A 22002-nucleotide genomic window follows, 5' to 3' on the forward strand; every position below is an offset into this window, starting at 1 on the left:
TATTTTAAAACATTGTTTCCATGTTTTTGTTGGGCTTTAAGTTTTTTCTTTCTTTTTTATATGTTTTTGTCTCTCCTTGACATATTTAAAAACTAGTAGATTTCGTTGAAATATAGTGAAAGTTTTTGTCTCTATATATAAAGCTCCCTTACTTAGTAGTTTTCAATTACCATTTCAACTAAAGTATTTGTTTGGTTAATATAGTCAATTAAATTATACAAGTATAAAAAAAAAAAAAAAGGAACTGTTATTAACACTCCAAAAATCTCATTCTACACTCCTCATAAGCGTATTTTTTTCTTCTAGTTATAGAAAGTTTGGAGAACCAAATAAGATTTTTGAAGTACTAATAATAATTCCCTTAAAAAATAAGTTAATTATATTACTACATTGTGCTATATCAGGCCGGACCTAAACTCAGCCCATGGTCAGCCCAAGACATAAAATGCAAGGCTCAGGCCTTATCTATTTAAAATCGAGTTGGATAAAGCCCGACTCTAAGACTGGGACAGGCCAGCATACAATCCAAATAATAGGGTTGGGCTTGAAACAACCCATCGGGCCTCGACCGTTTCTACAAGACCTTACTTAAAGTAGAAGATGAAAATTTAATATAATTTATGCTAGTTGGAGATGAACCATTATTAACCTTAATTTTATTTTTTTCTCACAATGTAACTAGGCCTGCATCGAGCGGGTTGGAAAGCCAATTCAATTCTAACTTAACCTTTACAATTCAGGTTCGAGTTGGGTTTCACTTGAGTTCACTCAGGTTCGAGTTTAATTGAGTTTGATTTACTTAGGTTGAATTCGGGTTATCAAACTTTGAACTTGAAAAAATTGTGTGAAGAAAGGAAAAACATGATCGCTAAGGCCCCTGATAGTGGTGTTTGGTCACTAGCCCACTCCTAACCACGCACATCGATGCTGTCTAACTAAATCACCTATTACTTGGTGTCGGATTTTATTACAAGAAGACTCAGTATCATTAGGAGTGGAACCATAAACTTGTATATTGTATATTATTTTTTCAAGTCCCGATGTGGAACTTATATTTAACAATTAGCAGCGTCAACAAGAACTGGAACAATACTCTTCTTCCATCCTCCCTGTTTACCATAAATAGTGGAACCCTGAGCAGCTTCTACCCTCACATATGAGTATGACACTTCGCGTTTAGCAACCATTTTATTTATTGACTCAGTAATGTTGATCCAGGTGAATGATCACCACTAGATTTAATTTAATATTAGAATATAATTAGTGAAGAATAGGGTTTGAAACTACAAATTTAGACCGAGTATGCAAAGCCCTTTATTCATATAAAGCTTAAATAATATGATGAAGGATGATAGCTGTTGGATTTGGGTATTAATATTCTCCATTTCCTTGAATAGGGTTTAGGGCTGAGGGTTAACAAGGCTTTTTGGAGTAAAACTAGTACAGTTCTCATTGCAGACAAAAATTTGGCTTGGTCCTGCATGACCCAATCAGGCGGGGTACGTATCGTATTATAATATCAAATACACATAATACTCATTACAGACAAAAATTGGCTTGGTCTTGCTTGACCCAGTCAGGCGGGCTACGTATCGTATTATAATATCAAATACATATCATCATATACTCTTAAATATATTTTGTGTATTATAATACATATCATGATTCATGTGGCTTGCTAAGTCATTTAGTACACTTAAATATATTTTTAATCTTTAATTTGATAATTAAAACACTATTACCAACAAATAAAATTAACAATTAAACCGAAAATAAACAATCTAGAGCAACCACTCCTCCCCAGTCCCCACACAGCCCAACTCGTCAGCAAAGAAACCCTAAGCCACTAGAGCTTTTCGCCTGGGGATGGCAAAATTATTCGCTCATTTAAAATTCACGATTAGAGTTACGGATATAACTATTTACCTATGAAATTTAAATAGACAATTACGAGTATTATTCATGGTTATAAACGGATACCCATTTAACCGTTTATTTTAATATAAAATAAATAACTAAAAATCCTAAAATTGTTCGACCTCTCCCAGACTCCCTCCGCTCGTCTCTCTCCTCGTTGCCCTCTCTCTCTCTCTCTCATCTTCGGCAAAACAGTCGATTTGTTGCCCATTTCTAGACGTCAATGACAATTATGTTTGCACTGAAGGGAGTTGGGATTAATCATTTTAAGATAATCTGGATTGACTTGCTCCCGAGTTACGTTGGGGGATACTCTGGTCTGTTACGTTTCCATTGGTGTTGTAATAATGCTTTGCATAAATAGTTCTAGAACCATTTGTTTAGAGTTATCATCCTATGTTCTGCCTGGATGCGTTATCCATAGTATTTATTAACTCAAATTCATAATAAACATAATAATTCTATTGTATTAATTAATACTAGTATATGCCCAACACAGTGTGAAAGTTTTTACTTTTGGTTTTTTTCTTTGTCAAACAATAGATTTGTTAGATTAAGAAACTGAAGGGGTTCAAATCCAATCATGATGCAAGGGCAAAACTCTTCTCCACTACTTTGGTATAGAGCTACTTTTGTTTTTAAAATTAAAGAATAGATGAATATAATGAGAGAGAACGTGGGAATGGGGAGAGAGGGAGAAATGTTTGTTTTTTATTTTTCTTAAATTAGAGATGATAAAATCACATGTATGTGAGACTTCAACAAAAAACAACAAAACTTTGTTTTGTGAAAGTACTTTATTATCCTTAACTTTATTGTTATGATAAAAGACAAAAATGTATTTTCACCCTCTCTTGGTTGACAAAAAAGATTTCATTAATATGTAGTTTATATTAGCTACATATGGATGTTCTGTAAATTGTATCTATCATGTGTAAACTCTGTGTTTCTTTTTTAATAATCTGTACGTATATATTGTATCTAACCTATGAAATTCTTTTTCTTTATTTTTCTCAGAAGGTATGGTTGTTGTTCTTTTTTTTATATACATGTATTTACTGGCATTATAGAATTTATATAGCTGACGTTACTTATGAAAATAAATCTTGGTTGATGTTATACATTGTATGTGACATCCCACATCGTTCAGGGGAGTGATCCTTAAATGTATATTCTCATCCCTACCTAGTACGAAGCCTTTTGGGAGCTCACTGGCTTCGGGTTCCATGGGAACTCCGAAGTTAAGCGAGAAAGGGGCTAAAGCAATCCCATGATGGGTGACCCACTGGGAAGTTGCTCGTGAGTTCCCAAAAACATAACCGTGAGGGAATGGTAAACCCAAAGCGGACAATATCGTGCTACGGTGGTAGAGTGGGCTCGGGAAGTGATCCGCCCCGGGTCGGGATGTGATGATTGGTATCAGAGCCTAACCCTGGTGGCGTGTGTGCCGACAAGGACGTCGGCCCCCTAAAGGGGGTGGATTGTGACATCCCACATCACCCAGGGGAGTGATCCTTAAATGTATATTCCTATACCTACCTATCACGAGGCCTTTTGGGAGCTCACTGGCTTCGGGTTCCATGGGAACTCCGAAGTTAAGCGAGAAAGGGGCTAAAGCAATCCCATGATGGGTGACCCACTGGGAAGTTTCTCATGAGTTCCCAAAAACAAAACCGTGAGGGAATGGTAAGCCCAAAGCGGACAATATCGTGCTACGGTGGTAGAGTGGGCTTGGGAAGTGATCCGCCCCGGACCGGGATGTGACATTGTAGACCTCTTTTGGTGACAACGATTTGATGAGACTTTTTTTATTGAATGTGCTAAAGTATTAAAGTGTTTGAAAATTTATTTACTGGCATTATAATTTCAATTATTAGAATTGTATGAAGACTTAAATGATTGAAATACGAAAATGTATTTTAAATATACCTATAAATGGGTAAAAAAATGTGTAGACGTGTAAAAAAAGGGTAAACATGTAAAAAAAGAAAAGAAAAAGAGTAAACAGGTATGCGGTTATGGTTAAGTGAGTACGCGGTTATGGGTATGGTTAACCGTTTACAAACGGTTATGGGTATGTGTATAACCGTTTATACAGTTACCCAACGTGTAAATGGTTATGGGTAAATAACCGCGGTTAGAGCATCCCCAGTGAGGAGCTCTGTATGGAGCTAGAAAAATGGTGGATATAGCCCATTTTAGAGCTCCAATGAATCTTTTGAGCTTTATAAAAAAGTCTCTTCCAATGAAGGGCTATATACCTTTTGGGCTTTATAGGGGGCTATATATTTATTTATGTAGTAATTTAATTACGCAATAAATTTATTTTTGTCTTAATTTTCCTAAAATTGATTTTTAGACGTGTTATCTTATATTTTTTTTAATGAACTTTTGAACCTAAAAAAATTCAAATTCTGACAAAGTTAGATTTCATTACTTATGTACCGTCAGATTAGGTTATCTTATCTCAATCTTATCCATTACTTTGTTCTATGAAATCATATAAGATAAGATTTCACTTCATGACAACCATTTGATTGAATTATCTTATCTCAATCTCATCCGTTGGTTTAATTCTCTAATTGACACATTCTCCAAAATCAAACAAGATAAAATTTTATTTCATTACAACTATTGGATTGAATTATCTTATCTCAATCTCATCCGTTGTATTATTTCTCTGATTGGCACATTCTTCGAAATCAAACAAGATAAGATTTCATTTCATCACAACCATTGGATTGGATTTATCTTATTTCAATCTCATCCGTTGGTTTAATTCTCTAATTGACACATTCTCCAAAATCAAACAAGATAAAATTTTATTTCATTACAACTATTGGATTGAATTATCTTATCTCAATCTCATCCGTTGTATTATTTCTCTGATTGGCACATTCTTCGAAATCAAACAAGATAAGATTTCATTTCATCACAACCATTGGATTGGATTTATCTTATTTCAATCTCATCCGTTGGTTTATTTATCTGATTGGCACATTCTCTGAAATTAGACAAGATAAGATTTTATCTTTCACTAATCGTTAGATCAGATTTTGCATCTCAAGCTAACCTATTGGATCATCATCTCGATTGTCATTCACTTTTTGTAAATTATATCACATTAATATCATAATATATAAGCGTCCAATCCTTTACTCTCAAAAATCTTCCAACCACCAAATTAGAAAGGCCCAACCATGGAATGATAACTCCTCGTCTTATGAGATAATGCTACTTTTGCAATGGTAGGGGCTATGTATCAGCACTTCTAGAGACATTTAGAGGCTGCGCAAGTGCAAAATGAGCCAAAACACGGTGACATCTTGAGTAATTTGTGCCTTTTTGTGATTTTTCCCCATTGGAGGAAAAATGATGAGAGCAAATAGAGAGAAAAAAAAAAATTGTTGCAACTAACAATTTGGAAAGGAAACAAAATTAAGAAGTTTGTGAAAAATATAAATTTTTGAAGATATTTATGGGGATTTTATAGCAAATATGCGAAGAGAAAAAGTACAAAAAAAATGAAAATAGAGCTGTTGAAAACAATGGTTTAAAAAAAAGGGTAATAAAAAGAGAGTTTTAATAAAACACTTCTGGTACTGTTCACTTTTAACGAAAAAATATATTTTTACCTTTTCCTGATACTATTCACTACACCTTTATTTGTCATTTTTCATTAAACCTAAAGTATTTTTCGTTAGCTTTCCTTAATAAAAATGGAGGGCAAACCACCCAATTTGAATTATAAAACAAGAAGGAAATAATTGGGATAGCAAAACGGCAACAAAAAATGGTGGGCTCCATTTTTTGAATTAAAAATAACAAAATAATAAGTCTGAGCTCCATTTCTGATGTGGGTTCCATTAATTTTTGGGATTAGATATAGTCTAACTTTTTGTTATCCAAAAAAGGAAGTTGTTAATCCTTGTGGTGTATGTAATCCTATTTTTCGGGTCATTGAAGATGAAATTTCTTACTAGGGCTTCAAATATGGTAGCCTATGGAGGATAGAGCCCTCATGGGAATGCTCTTACCCGCCCGCCATATTTGTTACCCATTCCTACCCCCACCCTAACCCCATCAGCCGTCCCACTCCGACACCGGTTACCTCCCTACCGCTGGTGATCCCATCACCCTAAACCATTACTCATTTTAAAAAGAAAATTAAGAAAGAGGCTAAATTTGACTTTGCTCAACTGTCTGCATCGTCGGATGTACTGGTTCATATGAACATATCTTTAACTTTAGGCGGAGATTCAACCACACCCCCCCCCCCCTCCGGAATGGGATTGGATGTTAAGGTCTTTCTCTCCTTTTGTTTTTATTTTTAAGGTCTTCTAGAAAGAAAGGTGTCCATTTAACGCTTGGAGTTATCAGACGCGTGAACATATTTCTTTAAAAATAAGAAAAGCAAGAAGTTTCCGGGGAACTTAAAGTCGTCGATTTTGCTTACACAATGTTTGTTGAATATTAGCACTATAGGGGTGCAGGTAAGACCTTCCTAATAAATAAAGATACAAAGGCGCCTACAAAGTCAAAAAAGGAAGCTTCAAATTTCAATCGTGTAATGTATACGACTCTTCTACATTGTAGCCTTGAAAGTCCGTCCAAGCAGCCTATATAACATCAGATTAATACAAGCAGAAGAAGGAAATCTTCGCTCGCTGAGCTACTTCTTTCTCTATAATTATCAGACCCCAAAAATCTTCTCTCTCGCTGATCAAATCTTTGTTGCTAGATATATACATAGGGTCGTACATACGTAGGTCGAACTAAATGGCAGATCACCAAAAGATTCATCCAGTACTTGATCGAGATGTTGAGGCACCACATGCAGCAGCTGAGGTACCCTTGGTACCAAGGGGAGCTCCTAAGTCGGATAGAAGTGATCCTGCTGATCAGCAGGGCACGTATCCTCCCTTACAACGACGTACCTTTCCAGTGACGCACTCCCCACCACCCATTCACAAGAAGAGAAGTTGTTGCCGCAGGTGCCTCTGTTGGACTGTATGCCTGCTCGTGCTCCAAGTGGTGGTCATTGCGATCACTGGTGGAATTATATACCTCGTGTTCCGACCAAAGCTTCCAAAATATTCGGTGGACCAATTGCAAATAACCCAGTTCAATGTTAGCACTGATCAGACGAGCTTGTATGCTACTTTCGACGTGAGCATCACCGCACGAAACCCCAACAAGAAGATCGGTATTTACTACGAAGGTGGCAGCCGCTTAAGCGTGTGGTATACACGCACTAAGCTTTGTGAAGGAGCTTTGCCAAAATTCTACCAGGGTCACCGCAACACCACGCAACTCCTGGTTCAGTTGACAGGACAAAACCAAGATGCAAGCAGCCTGCTGGCCGCTCTCCAACAACAGCAGCAACAGACGGGTAATGTTCCGCTCACTCTCAGGGTCAGACAACCTGTAAAGATTAAACTCGGCAGCTTCAAGCTCCCAAAGATCTTCTTCGTGGTCAGGTGCAGGTTGGTTGTGGACACTCTTTCGGAAAATAATGATATTACAATTCAAAGCAGTAGTTGCAAGTTCCGGGGGATTAGGCTGTAATATTTAGTTGTATTATTCTTTTAATTAATTAATACATTACATTTCATAAATAGGGCATAGGCTCATAGCTAGAGCGCGCGTCGTCTGTTGTTGTCCCATAGGCGCAAGCTCTCTATTATTGGTAATATCACATTTCTTTTCTTCCATTAATAAAGATTTTTCGAATTTTTCCACTCGCTTGGCGGATTTTTACATAATTTATTGATTATTTCCGTGTTTATTCATTAATTAAAGTTCAAATAAATAAGCCATTCATGAGTACACCTAATAAATTGTTTGGAAAGTACACTCCCTTGGTGTGTCATGGTTTATGTTGTGGTGGCAGGGAACGGGCAACAACCTATTGCACTACGTACTGCTGTTACAATTACACCTACCCGTCTAGTAAAAATCCATAAATTTTATTTTGTAAATCATAAATCCACCTGAAACATACTCTCACATCAAAGCACATTTCCTCAACAAAAACAAATATCTTAAAAGTTAAAACAAATCACGTTGCAGGAACAAAAAGAGCATAATGGTAGAGTATTCTTTTCTCGTATAGTCATATAATCTACATGCACATCCATTTCGGGATATCAATTTTGATATCAGTAAAGTATATACCAGAAAGTGAATAAAAGCGCCAATGACCGTTGGCCAGATCAAACTTGCCTGCTAGTCCTCATTTATAATTGTACATTGCTTGGGAGAACTACCTATGACTCCTGCATGCATTTAGTTGTGTGGTTTGCTGCTGTGATAGCTTTTCCTGCAGTATTCCAATTTTTTTCTAAGTATACTGTAGACCGTTACAGTCTCTAAGATCGCTTCCAATCTACTAACATTTTTTCTCTTCATAATATAACATGCTATGTTGTCACACTGCCCTCTTTGTCACATCCCGGCCTGGGACGGACCACTTCCCGGGCCCACTCCATTACCGTAGCACGATATTGTCCGCTTTGGGCCCCGACCACGCCCTCACGGTTTTGTTTTTGGGAACTCACACGAGAACTTCCCGATGGGTCACCCATCATGGGATTGCTCTAGCCCCCTTCTCGCTTAACTTCGGAGTTCCTACGGAACCCGAAGCCAGTGAGCTCGCAAAAAACCTCGTGCTAGGTAGAGATGAGAATATACATTTAAGGATCAGTCCCCTGGGCGATGTGGGATGTCACAATCCACCCCCCTTAGGGGCCCAACGTCCTCGTCGGCACACACGCGGCCAGGGTTAGGCTCTGATACTCTTAGAGTTTTACCATAAATAAATTAATTCAAGATGATCAGCATCATATTAGATATAGCAATTTTAGTCAACAACTAAACAAGTTTAAATAGAATTGCTGCCAATATCAAATGGGTAGGGCTTCAAATTTGTGCATGATTAGTGCATTAAATCTACCGGCTGAATTGCAAAAAACAAATCCCATAGGTTATTTAAAATTGTAAAACTCACCAAAAATCAATTAATCCTGCCCAAAATGTGTGCACATAGACACAATGCATACATACACCTATTTAGCAATTCAAGATAACATTTTACCTTTCTGCTCTCTTTCGAGCTAGGAGTTCGCCATTGTTAACCATGAGTAAGAATCCCACGAAGAGAACCAGCTACACCGCGATGACGACCCCTATATCATTGAAACAGATGGTAAGTTCTCAGGCATATCCTCTTCTGTTGGGTGGAGATGTTGGGTGGGGGGAGAGAGAGAGAGAGAGAGAGAGAGAGAGAGAGAGAGAGAGATACACTTCATTACTGAATAACTCTTCAGAAATGGCTTCCATTTGCTTTCTCCTTTTCTCTTCTTTCACAGACTCTACCATTTCCTCACTCCCATAGTCCGAATCTCTATCATCAAGAAACAAAGAAAAGATAAGGGTAACCTGATGATACTCTAAACATCATAAACAAGTTGGATAGGCTTGATAAAATGGATCTTACTTATATGGGGTCTTCAAGAATGGAATAAGTCTGCTGAAGCTATTCCCGGATTGAGTATTTGTCTGTAATTCCAATTTGGAGTGGAGATAGAACATAGGGTCTTTCAAAATCCAAAATATCAAGACAATTGTATTCATTTCTGTTATAAATCAGTGTACTTAAAAAACACAGAGTAAACATAAAGTGCATAATCCTTTATCCCATAACATGCAAAAAGAACCTTGGACAGCCTTTTTCGTATATAAGCCAAACACTAATAGGCTTATCTAATGTATGGGATTGATTTAACTGCTGCATAAATCAGTAAAATCCCAAACTGGACAGGACCTAAAGATGTATTTTGTCTCGACAAGCCAAAATATAAAATTAAAAGACTAGCACAGATTGAAACCTCAACATACACCAGGTTTATTCAGAAGTTGATAATGCACCATCTCTTGACATGCCAATGTATGAACTAAAGGGTTTGGCTCATATAACTACCCATTACCCAATAACCATATGGAACTGAGAAAGATTAGAGCATTACCTTTCTGAAGCGTTTGAAATTTACAACTCTGCTGTTTGCAGTAGTAATAATGGCACAAGGTAGGCTTGTATTTCGCACAATCAAATCTTGGCTATAAATAATATCTGCAATTCCAATTTCAGACTCGTCAAGCTTGCCTCTCATGTCACTACTTCGTCTAGAGCTCATGACATAGTTATCCTCAGATTTGATAGCTGCATAACTCATGCAGATTTCATGGGGTACAGATTCAATAACTCCTTTGGTCCCAACAGATGAAGTTGCCAGAACTGAAGTGGCCATTTCTTCTGCATCAGAATCAGCTACCACAGTTTCATCTGTGGAGCATGAAGATGATACAACTACTGCAAAACAACAAAGATTCAGGTACACTGCCTTGCAGAAGAACACACACACACACACACACACACACACACACACGTACTTGCATCTCACTAGTAGATAATATTCTCGCACTTCAATGAAAATAGAAATAGTGTAGAGGTCATACAAAGAGTACTCACAGGAAAGAGAAAAGTGGCTAAGTAATTTTATTTTAGTGACATTGTCTGCTACAAATAAGGTGAGAGCTAGGTAATCTAGAAGGATTTCAAGTTAAAATAAAAGACATTAGACCCTAAAATATTATTGACACTAAAGTTTTAGTGGCATTCTCTTGGAACAGATAAAGGTTTCACTGATTTCTAGAAACAGCACAAGCCACATATATAAATACCCATTAAACCTTTGTAGTTAAGGAAACTGCATGTCTCTTGATCCATGTGATTGAAGGCATAATGGGCACAGCTATTTCAGAAAGACTACAAACTTTTCTACACCAAAATCGCTTCAGAAATGTACTCAAAAGAAAAAGGCTTAATTAAGATATATGACTTTGAAACTTCCGTGCAAAATATTTCTTCCAGAAGGCCAAGCTTCATAAATGTCTAGCTACTCAGTCCAAACTGTAAGAACTATAGTCCGCTTTGTTATTCTTAAAAAAAAAAAAAAAAAAAAAGCTTCTTATATTGTTAAAGGGTATCATTGTATTGTCGAATAATCTTTTGTGACAGTAGACATTACTTGTGGAGGGAATGTAATCTCTGTTCTTAAACCAATCTGATCATCTTTAGTCACTATATTATTTCACTATGACAAAAGAGAATTTGGTCACATGGGGCAAGGCTAGTGAAATAAGTCTGAAAATAACACAACTAGGTGTATTAGCTGCATATCTGTACCCCTTGAGCTGGAGTTTTGATTTCAGAAGTGTTATTTCACATTTATGTTGAAAGAGAGTACAATCTCAAGGGGAAAGACTGGTGGCCTTATGAGCCAGAGTGCATCCCCAATTATTGAAACTCCTATTTCTCTTATCACTTCAATAGAAATTGAATGGAAGTAAACACTCATTTTCGTCAAGAAAGATTGCTATCTATTAAAGATAGAGGATCTATATGTTTATTTGTTAATATAAATAACTAGACAGTGCATAATCTAAACAATTACAGATTCATAATCTCCCAATATCTTTTGTCCTTGTCACAGTTAGGCAGAGCAACCAATCCACTACGACGATGTAAGTAAATCTTTCATAAGTACCAATAACACAATGCATAGTACTATTTGAGACAATCAGTTGGGCACATTTATCAAACAGATAAAAAGAATACTTACCGCAAGGTGACTTTAACATGGATGTATCCAACCGTCCATTTAAAATGGCACATATTAACCCAATCTCATTCACTCTTAAAAGTGAACCAAGCTTATTGAACCCAGCATCTGATAATCGTTCTGGGATAACACATACAACACGATCATTTTCTCCACAAACTGAGCTCTGAAAGAGAATATACATTAAAAAGATTCAGAAAAAAAAAAGCCAAAATGTAATATCACACAAGCCATGCTCCATATGACAAAATTGGGTTTAAGGCACTGTTTGTAAAGAAGGATGAAGAGTTAATCTTCAAGATTTTAAACGCCAATAAAATGATGCCATAAATTACAAGCCTAAGTACATAGGAAGCATGAGCTTTATTACCTTGGCCAAAATGACATGAATACAGAAAGCAACAGATAAACACTGAAAACTGGTTAATATTTTAAATCTTTCATACAGACCAAAGCAGATGAGTCACTCAAAATTTGAAAATTGAATATGAACTGTTATATGGCAGTCAACGTTGAAAGAACTGTAAGCAACCAAACTCACCATGCAGCTAAATGAATTTTATCCAGAGAAGATGACATTCACTGTCTGGATTTGAACACTGTTTCAGTAGTACACCAAGTGTCATAATACAAGTGATTAGTACATGCCCTGTGGCCCAATGGATTAATCAGTTTGTGATATTTTTTTGTTCTCTCCTCTTGTCTCCCTCAACTTGTCCTAATAAATCAACTTATTAATCCATTGGGCCTTGGCTAGTACTTGCCGGACTCGTGCCAATGTGCCCTCTTGTTTCTTCAAGCCTAAAACTACACTGAAAATCTTCTGTTATCTCTCTATGAAACAATTCTTTCAATTTCATGGTTCACTTCTAAATGTACCGATGCTTTTTATATATGTCAAGCCAACTATTTGTCAAGCTTTGTGATATTTTTTGATAAGGTTGGGAAACATGCTGGTGAGGTTAGGTGAGTGCTCGGTTAATCACAATGGTAATGTTGAGATCTTTTTCTTTTTCAAGTAAAAACCGTTGTTTAGTGTGATGGGAGCATGGTCCGGTAAACAAGTGTAATAATACAATTTGTTGGATTTTCACACACACACTTCTAAATGTATGTACCTACTAAAGCTTTGTGATATTTTTTTGTTCTCTCCTCTTGTCTCCCTTAACTTTTCCTAATAAATTAACTTATTAATCCATACTACCACCACAAATCCCTTTCTATTTATTAGATATTTGTCAAAGCCAACTCCTCCGACAACCCACCACAAATTGCTTTTGAATATATACAGATTCCTAAGCCCATATGGTAAAGTGGTTCATGGCATAAAACTTATATATCGAGGTCCTGTGGTGAACTAATAACATTAATATTTGTGTTTTTCTACATATTGGATAGTGTGTAGTGTTATCCAATTGCAATTGAATATCGACTGTTACGAACCCTAAACCCTAAACCACAAGAGCTCCACAATCTGGCCCAAGATCTATGACGCAGCATGAAGCAATCAAAGGGTTACCAACATAATCCCTAGTAGAACAAAGTCTGGAGTCCACCCGAAAATTGAGAGAAATCCCAATCCCAATCCCAATGGTTAACCATTGATTAATGATTGATTGAATACAATTGTTACATCCAACGACTTAAATAAAAGATTGCAACCACTTGGAACAACTTAAAGGACTCTAGGAATTAAAACAACCTTAATTAAACATTAATCGGATGTAAAGATCCAATTTTTATTACAAACCTTTAAACTGTGTTTTGGAAGCCTAAACGACTTCGGATGGCCTCAGAACATGATGAGCTCATGGTATACCATATTGATTGAATCCAATATTTCTCGATGCCTATTATGTCTCCATATCGATTGAATCCAATATTTCTCAACTCTAATTCTTGTTATTTAGAATTTGAAACATTTTATTTTCTTTATACTTCTTCGTTAGAATTGACCCATATCTTGTCCTACATCAATCTAAAAAGCTAAACCTATTACATCCAGGAAAACAAACGGTAGTGATCTCTCCAACTAGAAAGGACAATAGGAACAACTTACAGCTGCCCCCTATCCAAATTAAGAAAGTAAACGAACATCTGTAAAAAGAACAGATACAGATTCCTATAAAGAAGCCAATACCTCACTCTTTCACATAAAGATGTGATCCTAGCCTTTTCTTGAATATTTCATTATTTTGGCGTTCCTCACTCACCAAAACAGTAAATATCCCAACAACAAAAAAGGCCAGTGTATTTTAGCTGATAAAAATCGGGAAACACCACATACATATCCATAATCTTTCAAGTGTAGAATTCTCTTGTCAATTTTATTTAAACAAAATAAAAACTAAAAACTCTCGTTTTGTGCAAAAAAATTTAAACTGAGGAGTCCAAATATCATATTTTCCACACATCAAAGTAAATCAAGAATCAAATATCACATTTTAACACTTCCATAAAACAAATAAATCAAGAGTCAACCAGCTAATAACACACAAATGATAATAAAAACATGGAAAAAAATGGTAAGTTACCATATAGAGAGAATTTTTCTTATATAAGAACTTTAAATACAGACAAAGTAAAAAAAAATATATCACTAAAGCAGACATCATAATTTGCAAAGGGAACTTAAAAAAATGTTCGTGCAAAAATGTAGAGATATTGTAAATCAGAGAATCATACTTGGCTCTTCAAATTAAACCCATCAATGGAAAGTATCTTTGCACCACTCACTTCCAGTAAGGACCACAAGCGATCCATGAATTTATACTGTAAAAGCACAAAATATATAGATTAGCATGTTGTGCAATCATTTCAATTTACTCTACACACAGGAATTGAGATTTCAAATATGGATTTATTTTGTAAAAGCAAAAGGTACTGTTAAGACATAAATGGGTGAAGTTCAGGTAGACCTCCGCACAGGTTTTCATTTATTCTACTCGCACCCCTCAGGTTTCAGTAATTCTGATGACACAATTACTGATGACATGACAACCCCTGCTGAAGGTGATTATTAACAGAATATGCTTTTTAACTAAATTTGAAAGACAAAAGGTAAAATTTAACCCCACCAGAACATAATTAAGCAAGAACTTTTCTGTTTCTAACAAAAGTCATTTCCTTAAAACAAAAAAATGATACTAAATCAACTCTGTAAGAAAAAATGCAAAAACGTAAATTTAACTCAAAAGTCCTGAGTTGGACACTGCTCAGGCTCTCTGTCCTCATCACCTCACCCAGTGCATGTTATTCTGTTCAACCGTCCTTTGTCAGTCTCCAGTATCCGCCACTGACATAACGCAATAGATCACAGCCGTTTCAAGTAAAAGATCATGTACCTCCTCTTCCTTTCTTGCTTTTCGGTGTCCAGGGATGCATTTATTTCTCATTTCAACACCTCCACTGCAGGTGCCTACCGCCTTCAATCTTTCAATTTTATTTCTCGACTACTGAATTCAGGTTTAGGTTTAGAGAACATGGGTTTCTTATTTAATTTTTTAAACTAAAATGACTCTCGTGCCCTTTGACTGTTAGTAAGAATTAACAGGTGTGAACAATATAGGGTATTAATGGAATTAATGAAACTTTAGGGGTCTGAGCGAAATAAGTCAATCTTAGGGGATGTCATTGGACTTCACCCAACATGAATATATGGATTAGAGAGAGCAACAAAAAATTCATTAAATCTGCATGAAACAATTTACAACTTCTACAAATCATACTGTAGCAATAAAACTTTCAGTGTGGAGTCTGCATGATAATCTGTGTTTGGTTATCAGTTTGTCAACAGCTGAATGCACAGTTGTGAACATTTAAAAAATTTCTCTAATATAAAAAGTGATGAAATTTCATGCATTTTGAACCACTAATAAAAGTTAAACTTGTTAGATTTCAGCAAAAGTAAAATAAAATTGAATATTCTAAAAAAATTATGGGAGTCAAAGCTTTTACCACAGGTTTGGAGTCCAACAAAAAAGTGTATCCTTCTAAACAGTTTTCACGAGTTTTCGGATCTGTAAGTTTGACTGATACTCCTTCCACTGTTAGTGTTGGAGCAAAGCTGATTACGGGATAGATGAAAGCATACTTTTATCAGAACAACCATTGCTAATCTACAAGGAACTCAATGAAGTTAAATCCAAAACTAGATCATAATTAACACTCACGATTCACACCCAGGAAGCTCATTTCGAATGTTTTTTTCTGCAAGAAACTAAAAAAATAGCAGCAATCAGTAATAATAGAAAACAGGAATAAACTATGCTATGAAGAATTTCCCATCAACTTAGTTCTAAATAGTTCTAGGTTTAGGTACAAAAAAAAAATGTATTACACTATTAAATTATATGTGTGTGAATTTCCACTTAAGAAAATTAGTACTTTTAGATGATGTTCTGATACCAGTGCTCATTTCGAAAATGCCAACAATGTGGGATAATATATTCAAAACATAAAAGAAAGAAAAAGTACAGGAAGAACTCTACAAACACAACAGATGGAACCATGCAGGCTATTTAAAGAAAGATCTTTGAGTCAAATTCACATCAAACAACGTATAAACAAGAAGTAATGGTAAGGAAATCAAACACAAACTGCAATGAAGTTGAAGTTCAATGAAGTCAATGTATAATCAAATTTTCAATTTTTTTTTAAGAAGAAACAAATTTATATTGCAAAACAAACAGTAAAAATACAAGAGCGGACAAGAAGTTCGCAGAAGCATATGCATCCACATACGATCATACTTCCATTTCCTTTCACAACACTGAGAGTTAGTCGGGAATAATTTGTGCCAAATACAATCCCCTTCACTGTCTTAATCCATCAGTTATACAATAGGAAAGTGACTAGTCTCATCACCCTTAAGATCTATTATATTTGATTCATCCTCAAAGCATAAAGAGCCCCAAACATTTTGTATCACAATTTTCTAGATCACAGTAATTAAGACTAAAATGAGTCTTATTTCTTAAAAGCATATCTTAAGCAAGGCGACAGTTACAAGGTCCCCTTCGTTAATAGAAGCTTTGATTATTATGTTATGCAACAAGGATATCTCACTGAATAAGATTACGTAATCGACTAAGTGAAGCACAGACCCCCATTATATCGTCTTCATTCCGCTTTTCTCATTTAAACTTTTGTAAGCACCACAAATATGATAATAGATGAAACACAGAAGTCAAAGCAAGTGCTACCAAGCCATTATAATACAACTGTATCACAAGAAACCAGTCAAAGATTTAAAAAAGGGAGACTTTGGATGCAGTCCCTAGCTATGAATATTCTTTGACTGAAACCTTGTTGGTTTTCAATTTTTGATCCAAGTCCCTGATATTAATGTGATAATTTATTTCTATGTACATTACTATATTTTTTAAATTAAAAAAAATTGAAATTTATAGTTGTTTATATTAATGAGATTTTAAATAAAAAACCATAATTTGTGGGATTAAAAATATTAAAATATAAATATACTATTGTGTGTGTGTGTGTGTATATAAACATGGGTACATTAATCAAAATTAACCAAAAAATTATTGTATCAAACATGGGTACATTCTTCAAAATAAAAAAATAAAAAATAAAAAATAAAAAAGATATTAGGCTTAATAAAATTAGTAAATTTCTTCGATTAAACTTAACATGGATACATTATCAAATCAAAGAAAAAAGAATGTACCCATATAAGTTTAAAAATGGATTAGGGAAAAAATAGAATAAATTTTATATAAAAAAAAGGGTACATTTTACATATAACAAATTGGTATATTTAAGAATCAGTACATTTTAAGATTAAAAATTAAAAAAAAAAAAAATGACATGAATGGTACATATAATTAGCATGGGTACATTTAGCAAAATTAAAAATGGGTACATATAAAAAAAAATATGCGTACAAATACAAATAAAACTTTATAAAATATGGGCACAAAAAGAAATTAATATATGGGTACAAATTAAAACTAAAAAGAAAATTGGTACAAATTAAAAAAGGGTTGCAAATTAAAAATGGGTAAAAACTAAAAGTAAAAATATATGATAAAAAATTTATCTATAAATATAAATATACTAATTGTAACAGTTTTAACATTAAATGAATATATTTAGAAATAATTAATATTTTACTATTGAAATAATTAATGATGTTATTAATACCAAGCACCTTGATCAAAAATTGAAAAGGAATAAGGTTTTAATCAATGGAGTAGCAAAAGGAAGGATGAGAACCTAATTTCTCCTTTAAAAAATATATATACTCAATAACTTGAAGCACAATTCACTCAAGAATAGCAATGAATGATCTGAACATTGGCCCACCTCAACCCAACTACCAAGAACAATAGGTTTCTTTGCCACAATAGCATCCACTATATCTTCTTTCACTGGCATGAGTTGGTCAACAAGGACATGTGTGCACTCCTGATTTAGATGATAAGTGACATGAGCACCTAATGAAAGCACAATAGTTAGCAACCATCACAACATCACTCTAGTAATTAGACAAGCACACATCTCTCAGTTAGATTCAAATGCTGCTAACCAAAAAACCAAGAGGAAAACAAATAAAGGAAGAAATACGTGTAAAGATATTGGAAGCTCTCCTATTCCAGTCCAACCATAACACCAAAATGCATCAAGGAATAGACCTTTAAATGTGTTTCATTAGACTTTCAAGTTTCAACAAAATCACCACTCCAACCCCAAAAAGCACACCCACCACTAAGCACACAAGAACTTTATGCGGAGAACATAACCCACCCGCGCCACCCCCCCCCCCCCTCTTTCTCTTTTTCCCATTTCCTCCTCCTCCTCCTAACCAATCATCAAAATACTGTAATGTATAGTAGTCCTTGAAATCTTAGCAGGAACCAAAGCAGTGGTTAGAGCAAATGTCCAAGGAGACACACTTCTCAGGATCTTGTTACGTTCTCTTCCAACCTTGTATCATTTTGGGAAATGCAAAGAGGATCAGTTTTAGGAACAAATATCTGGACAGGGGAAGGGAGGGGATTACTTCTTCAGTGTTTCTTTATAGGACTTCCATAAACAACATATCTAATGTCTATAACTTACTTTTCATCATCGGGGTTGAATCTTTTCAGAGAAAATTTGAGTGGTGTTGAGATTGAGGAGCTGTCTTCTCTCCTCTCTTTTATTGAAAGTACATCCCTTACTTTCTTGATATTAGACAGAAGGTCTAGTGAATTTTTAAGTCTGGTAAGTCTCCTTTTGCATATTAATTGATGATTATATTGTCTTTCAAGCCATTGCTAGTGATATGGAAGGGATAAACAACAATTTCTAGCTCAAATGGTTGTTTCTGAAAGAATGAATACTTGTGAGGCCCTTTCACAGAAGAGCCAATCACTTAGTTCTTAGTTTTCTGTTTCTTTGAGACTGCAGAATAAACTTTTTCAGATAGGTAACCAGATTTAGTTGGTTGGTGGCTAATCCTTAGTTTCCGGTAAGAAGACAACGGTCTTGTATTAGATAAAATGTGACTGATATTCTTCGATGGATTGGTCAGACAGGAGCGACTTAACTTTTTTAATTTAGTGCAGCATATTACTTAAGGGATAAAACCAAATTGTTGCCTCAGTTTCTTCTAATTTCTAAGCTGTTGTTTCTTCCTTCATTATTTTGGCAATTTTGTTCCTTTGATGTTTGTTTTCAGGTTACTGGAGTCTATTTTTATGAGTGCTTTTATTTTAGTGCACTGCTGGATCACTTTCTGTCTTACCACTATTTATTTTATATAATTATCACAATTTCCTATCCTCCACAATAATAGGGCGAGGCTGATATTCTATCTGATTAATTTTTCAAAAACAGTAAAAAAGTAAACCAATGTCTATAAGAATCGGGCTTAATTATTAAAAGCACAAGCATCTGAATACAATGAATTATAAGAGCCCGACTCCTATTTTCTATGTTAACAAATACTTTCTACATTAACATTTAACTGTTGTTGCCAGAAAGCACACGTGAAACAACCTAGAGACATTTGCAGATGAAATATGACAAGGAAACACAACAGCATAAGGGCCTGGAAATTTCACGTAAATAATAAGTCTCTCATGAATCACTAACCAATTGATGAAAGTTTATCTTCAAGGAGGTGATTCACTTGGGTTGGTTCCGAGCAGCACGCAAAGAAAATGAGTGGAACAAAGGAAAATCTGCTAGATATGTAATTACGAGATATAAGCATATCAATGCTTAAAAAAAAAAAAAATATATATATATATATATATATAAATATATAACCGGTGCAGTGTAATTCTTATTCATAGCGTTCATTATCAACAGACATAGCTGTGTCAGGTATCGTCCTATTAGAATTTGATTTAAAAAAAAAAACCAAGTGAGTTGTGAAAGATACTATCATATTATAATATAAAATCTAAAACAGCTTTATTCATTAATGTGACACATGCAGAAAGTAAACTAAAAATAAACAGTTAAATTACCTGTAGATTGCATTGCCAGTTCCAAATGAAACCAAGTCTCCTTGCCTTAACAATGTTTCTCTATCGGGTAACTCATGAATCTTTTCCATTGATGTAAGGTTCTTGTTAATATATGTTCCATATTTTGAGCAATCTCTAATTCGAACTTTGGAAGATAATATAGAAGATTTTGTTTGCAGGGGAAGAGGGGCAATCATTGCATCAACAACTATTTCTGCATGAACCCGAGAAACTCCTTTATCTTTAGTGATATTTACATCACAACCTACAATGTTACATAAAGTTAGATGATTTAATACCCGAGGACACAACGAAAATATAAACAATTTAGTACTATAATCATTATTAGGAGATCTGGACAAGTAGGCATGTCATAGAGGAAATTAGAGGAGGGTGAGAAACTAGTTTATCCAACAAAAAGAATTTCATGGAACTGGTGCACAAAAAATTTCAGCTAATTCTGGCATACCTTTCCGACCCACTTTGTACGTCCCCCTTGCAAAGATATAGTATTTATCTTCACCTGCCAGATTATGCCAGTTAGATATTGATGTGAACTGAATGCTTATCAAGATATTCAAAAGATAGAGATTTACAAGAACCTAAAGCATTGAGGAGGGAAAGGTTAGAGACATCTAAATACACATTTTTCAGTGATGACTTCTACTCCACAATCCACATTCACAACTATAGAAGCTACAAGAGATACAGACACATGTGCTAATGCTGTGAAAAACTGAAAATTAATAACCGTATTTGCCAGCTAATCACTGCTGTAACAGGGTCCAGATTAGTTATGATTAGTCTATAATTAGTATATTATAATGAGGTGATTAGTTATCTAATCATTATTATGATTCTGGTATAAATATCAGAACCTCTTGTCTGTGTATTCTTTCAAGTTTCAACACATATCAGTAGACAATAATATCTTTTTCTTCCCATTCTTCTCTCCAATCTCTCAGATTTATCTTCACTCTTAGTCAAAAGATTAAGAAAAATTGTTGATTGGTAAGACCAGTTTTCTAGAAACTAAAATCTTAAAAGTGACTCAAAAACACCTTGTTTTCAATAAGTTTTCAAAACTCAAAGGGCTCTCCAACGAAAGAAAGTTGTTACTCAACAAAAACAGTTTCTATAAGTTCAATACCCAATGAGTTTTCAAAGTTTTATCAGAATAAAAAATAAAAAAAAATCACATGCATTCACAATTACGAAATTGAACCATATGATTTCTGATAAGTATTTTGAACAAATTTGTTCTAATCGAAAATGCAAATTCAAATTTCCTGGATGAGCGGGGCAAAAAAGAAAACTAAAATAGAGAGAGATGTTACCTGAGAGAGGGTCCGTAGGGAAGAAACCCCAAACCATGGTTCTCGAATTATTTCGAATTTACGGGAGATAACCGATGGATTGCCGGTGCCTGCCTTGTAATGAGAAAGGTATTAACGACCTGTTGAGCAAATGCGCCCTCTGGAGGTTTTCGTTTGTACTTATTGGGCCTATCTCCGACCGATCTAACTAGCCCGATCCAGAATTATATTAACATTATGGGCTTATGAAGTTTTTTCCATCCAAAGTGATATCTAAAGTTGTAACTTTGGAACATTTTCATACATCCGTTAAGGTTTCTGTTAAATCAGTCGTTAATTGATAACGTGACAACTACGTGAACAATGACTGAACGCCATGTGTCAATATAAACCCATCCAAATATTAAAAATTTGATAAATTAATAAAATTTAAAAAAATAAAAATAAAATAAAAAAATCTGGGCATTGTCTTCTACCTCACCTCACCCGCCGCTCCCACCCGACCCTCCCTCCATTATTTCTTCTGCGCCCACCCAATTCCGACTCATCCATTGCCTCTACCGCCTCTACCGCCTCCATTGCCTCTTCTCTTTCGCAGAAGCCTTC

The 22002-nt window shown here is 35.0% G+C and overlaps 2 protein-coding genes across 2 annotated transcripts; one reads left to right on the forward strand and one right to left on the reverse strand.

Moving 5' to 3' along the window:
• Window positions 1-6672: 6672 nt before the first annotated feature.
• Window positions 6673-7574, forward strand: LOC125477920 (NDR1/HIN1-like protein 6). The gene has a single exon (XM_048585422.1). It carries the CDS (start codon window positions 6697-6699, stop codon window positions 7483-7485), a length of 789 nt encoding a protein of 262 aa, XP_048441379.1. The 5' UTR covers window positions 6673-6696; the 3' UTR covers window positions 7486-7574.
• A 1439-nt stretch (window positions 7575-9013) lies between these two features.
• On the reverse strand, window positions 9014-21530 carry LOC125477917 (nijmegen breakage syndrome 1 protein-like). Its single transcript, XM_048585419.1, has 13 exons — window positions 21418-21530; window positions 20550-20603; window positions 20081-20345; window positions 19701-19789; window positions 17928-18058; window positions 15773-15819; window positions 15558-15666; window positions 14286-14372; window positions 11601-11766; window positions 9945-10288; window positions 9416-9477; window positions 9221-9322; window positions 9014-9104 (listed from the first exon to the last, which is right to left on the reverse strand). The coding sequence occupies exons 1-13, from the start codon at window positions 21452-21454 to the stop codon at window positions 9050-9052; spliced, it is 1548 nt and encodes a 515-aa protein (XP_048441376.1). The 5' UTR covers window positions 21455-21530; the 3' UTR covers window positions 9014-9049.
• Between the last annotated feature and the right edge of the window lie 472 nt (window positions 21531-22002).

Source organism: the organism of the source record quoted next, unplaced genomic scaffold (assembly GCF_019419815.1).
Source record: "Pyrus x bretschneideri cultivar Hongxiangsu unplaced genomic scaffold, Pyrus_bretschneideri_v1 Contig229, whole genome shotgun sequence".
Classification (NCBI taxonomy): Eukaryota; Viridiplantae; Streptophyta; class Magnoliopsida; order Rosales; family Rosaceae; genus Pyrus; species Pyrus x bretschneideri.

Excerpts from the sequence above, each read along its gene's own strand:
- LOC125477917 (XM_048585419.1), bottom strand. The coding sequence starts at position 21,454 with ATGGTTTGGGGTTTCTTCCCTACGGACCCTCTCTCAG. Across the intron at positions 15,667-15,772 it reads GAGCTTCCTGGGTGTGAATC|CTTTGCTCCAACACTAACAG; the intron begins GTGAGTGTTAAT and ends TCCCGTAATCAG. Across the intron at positions 14,373-15,557 it reads TGTTGGACTCCAAACCTGTG|TATAAATTCATGGATCGCTT; the intron begins GTAAAAGCTTTG and ends GTGCTTTTACAG.
- LOC125477920 (XM_048585422.1), top strand. The coding sequence starts at position 6,697 with ATGGCAGATCACCAAAAGATTCATCCAGTACTTGATCGAGATGTTGAG.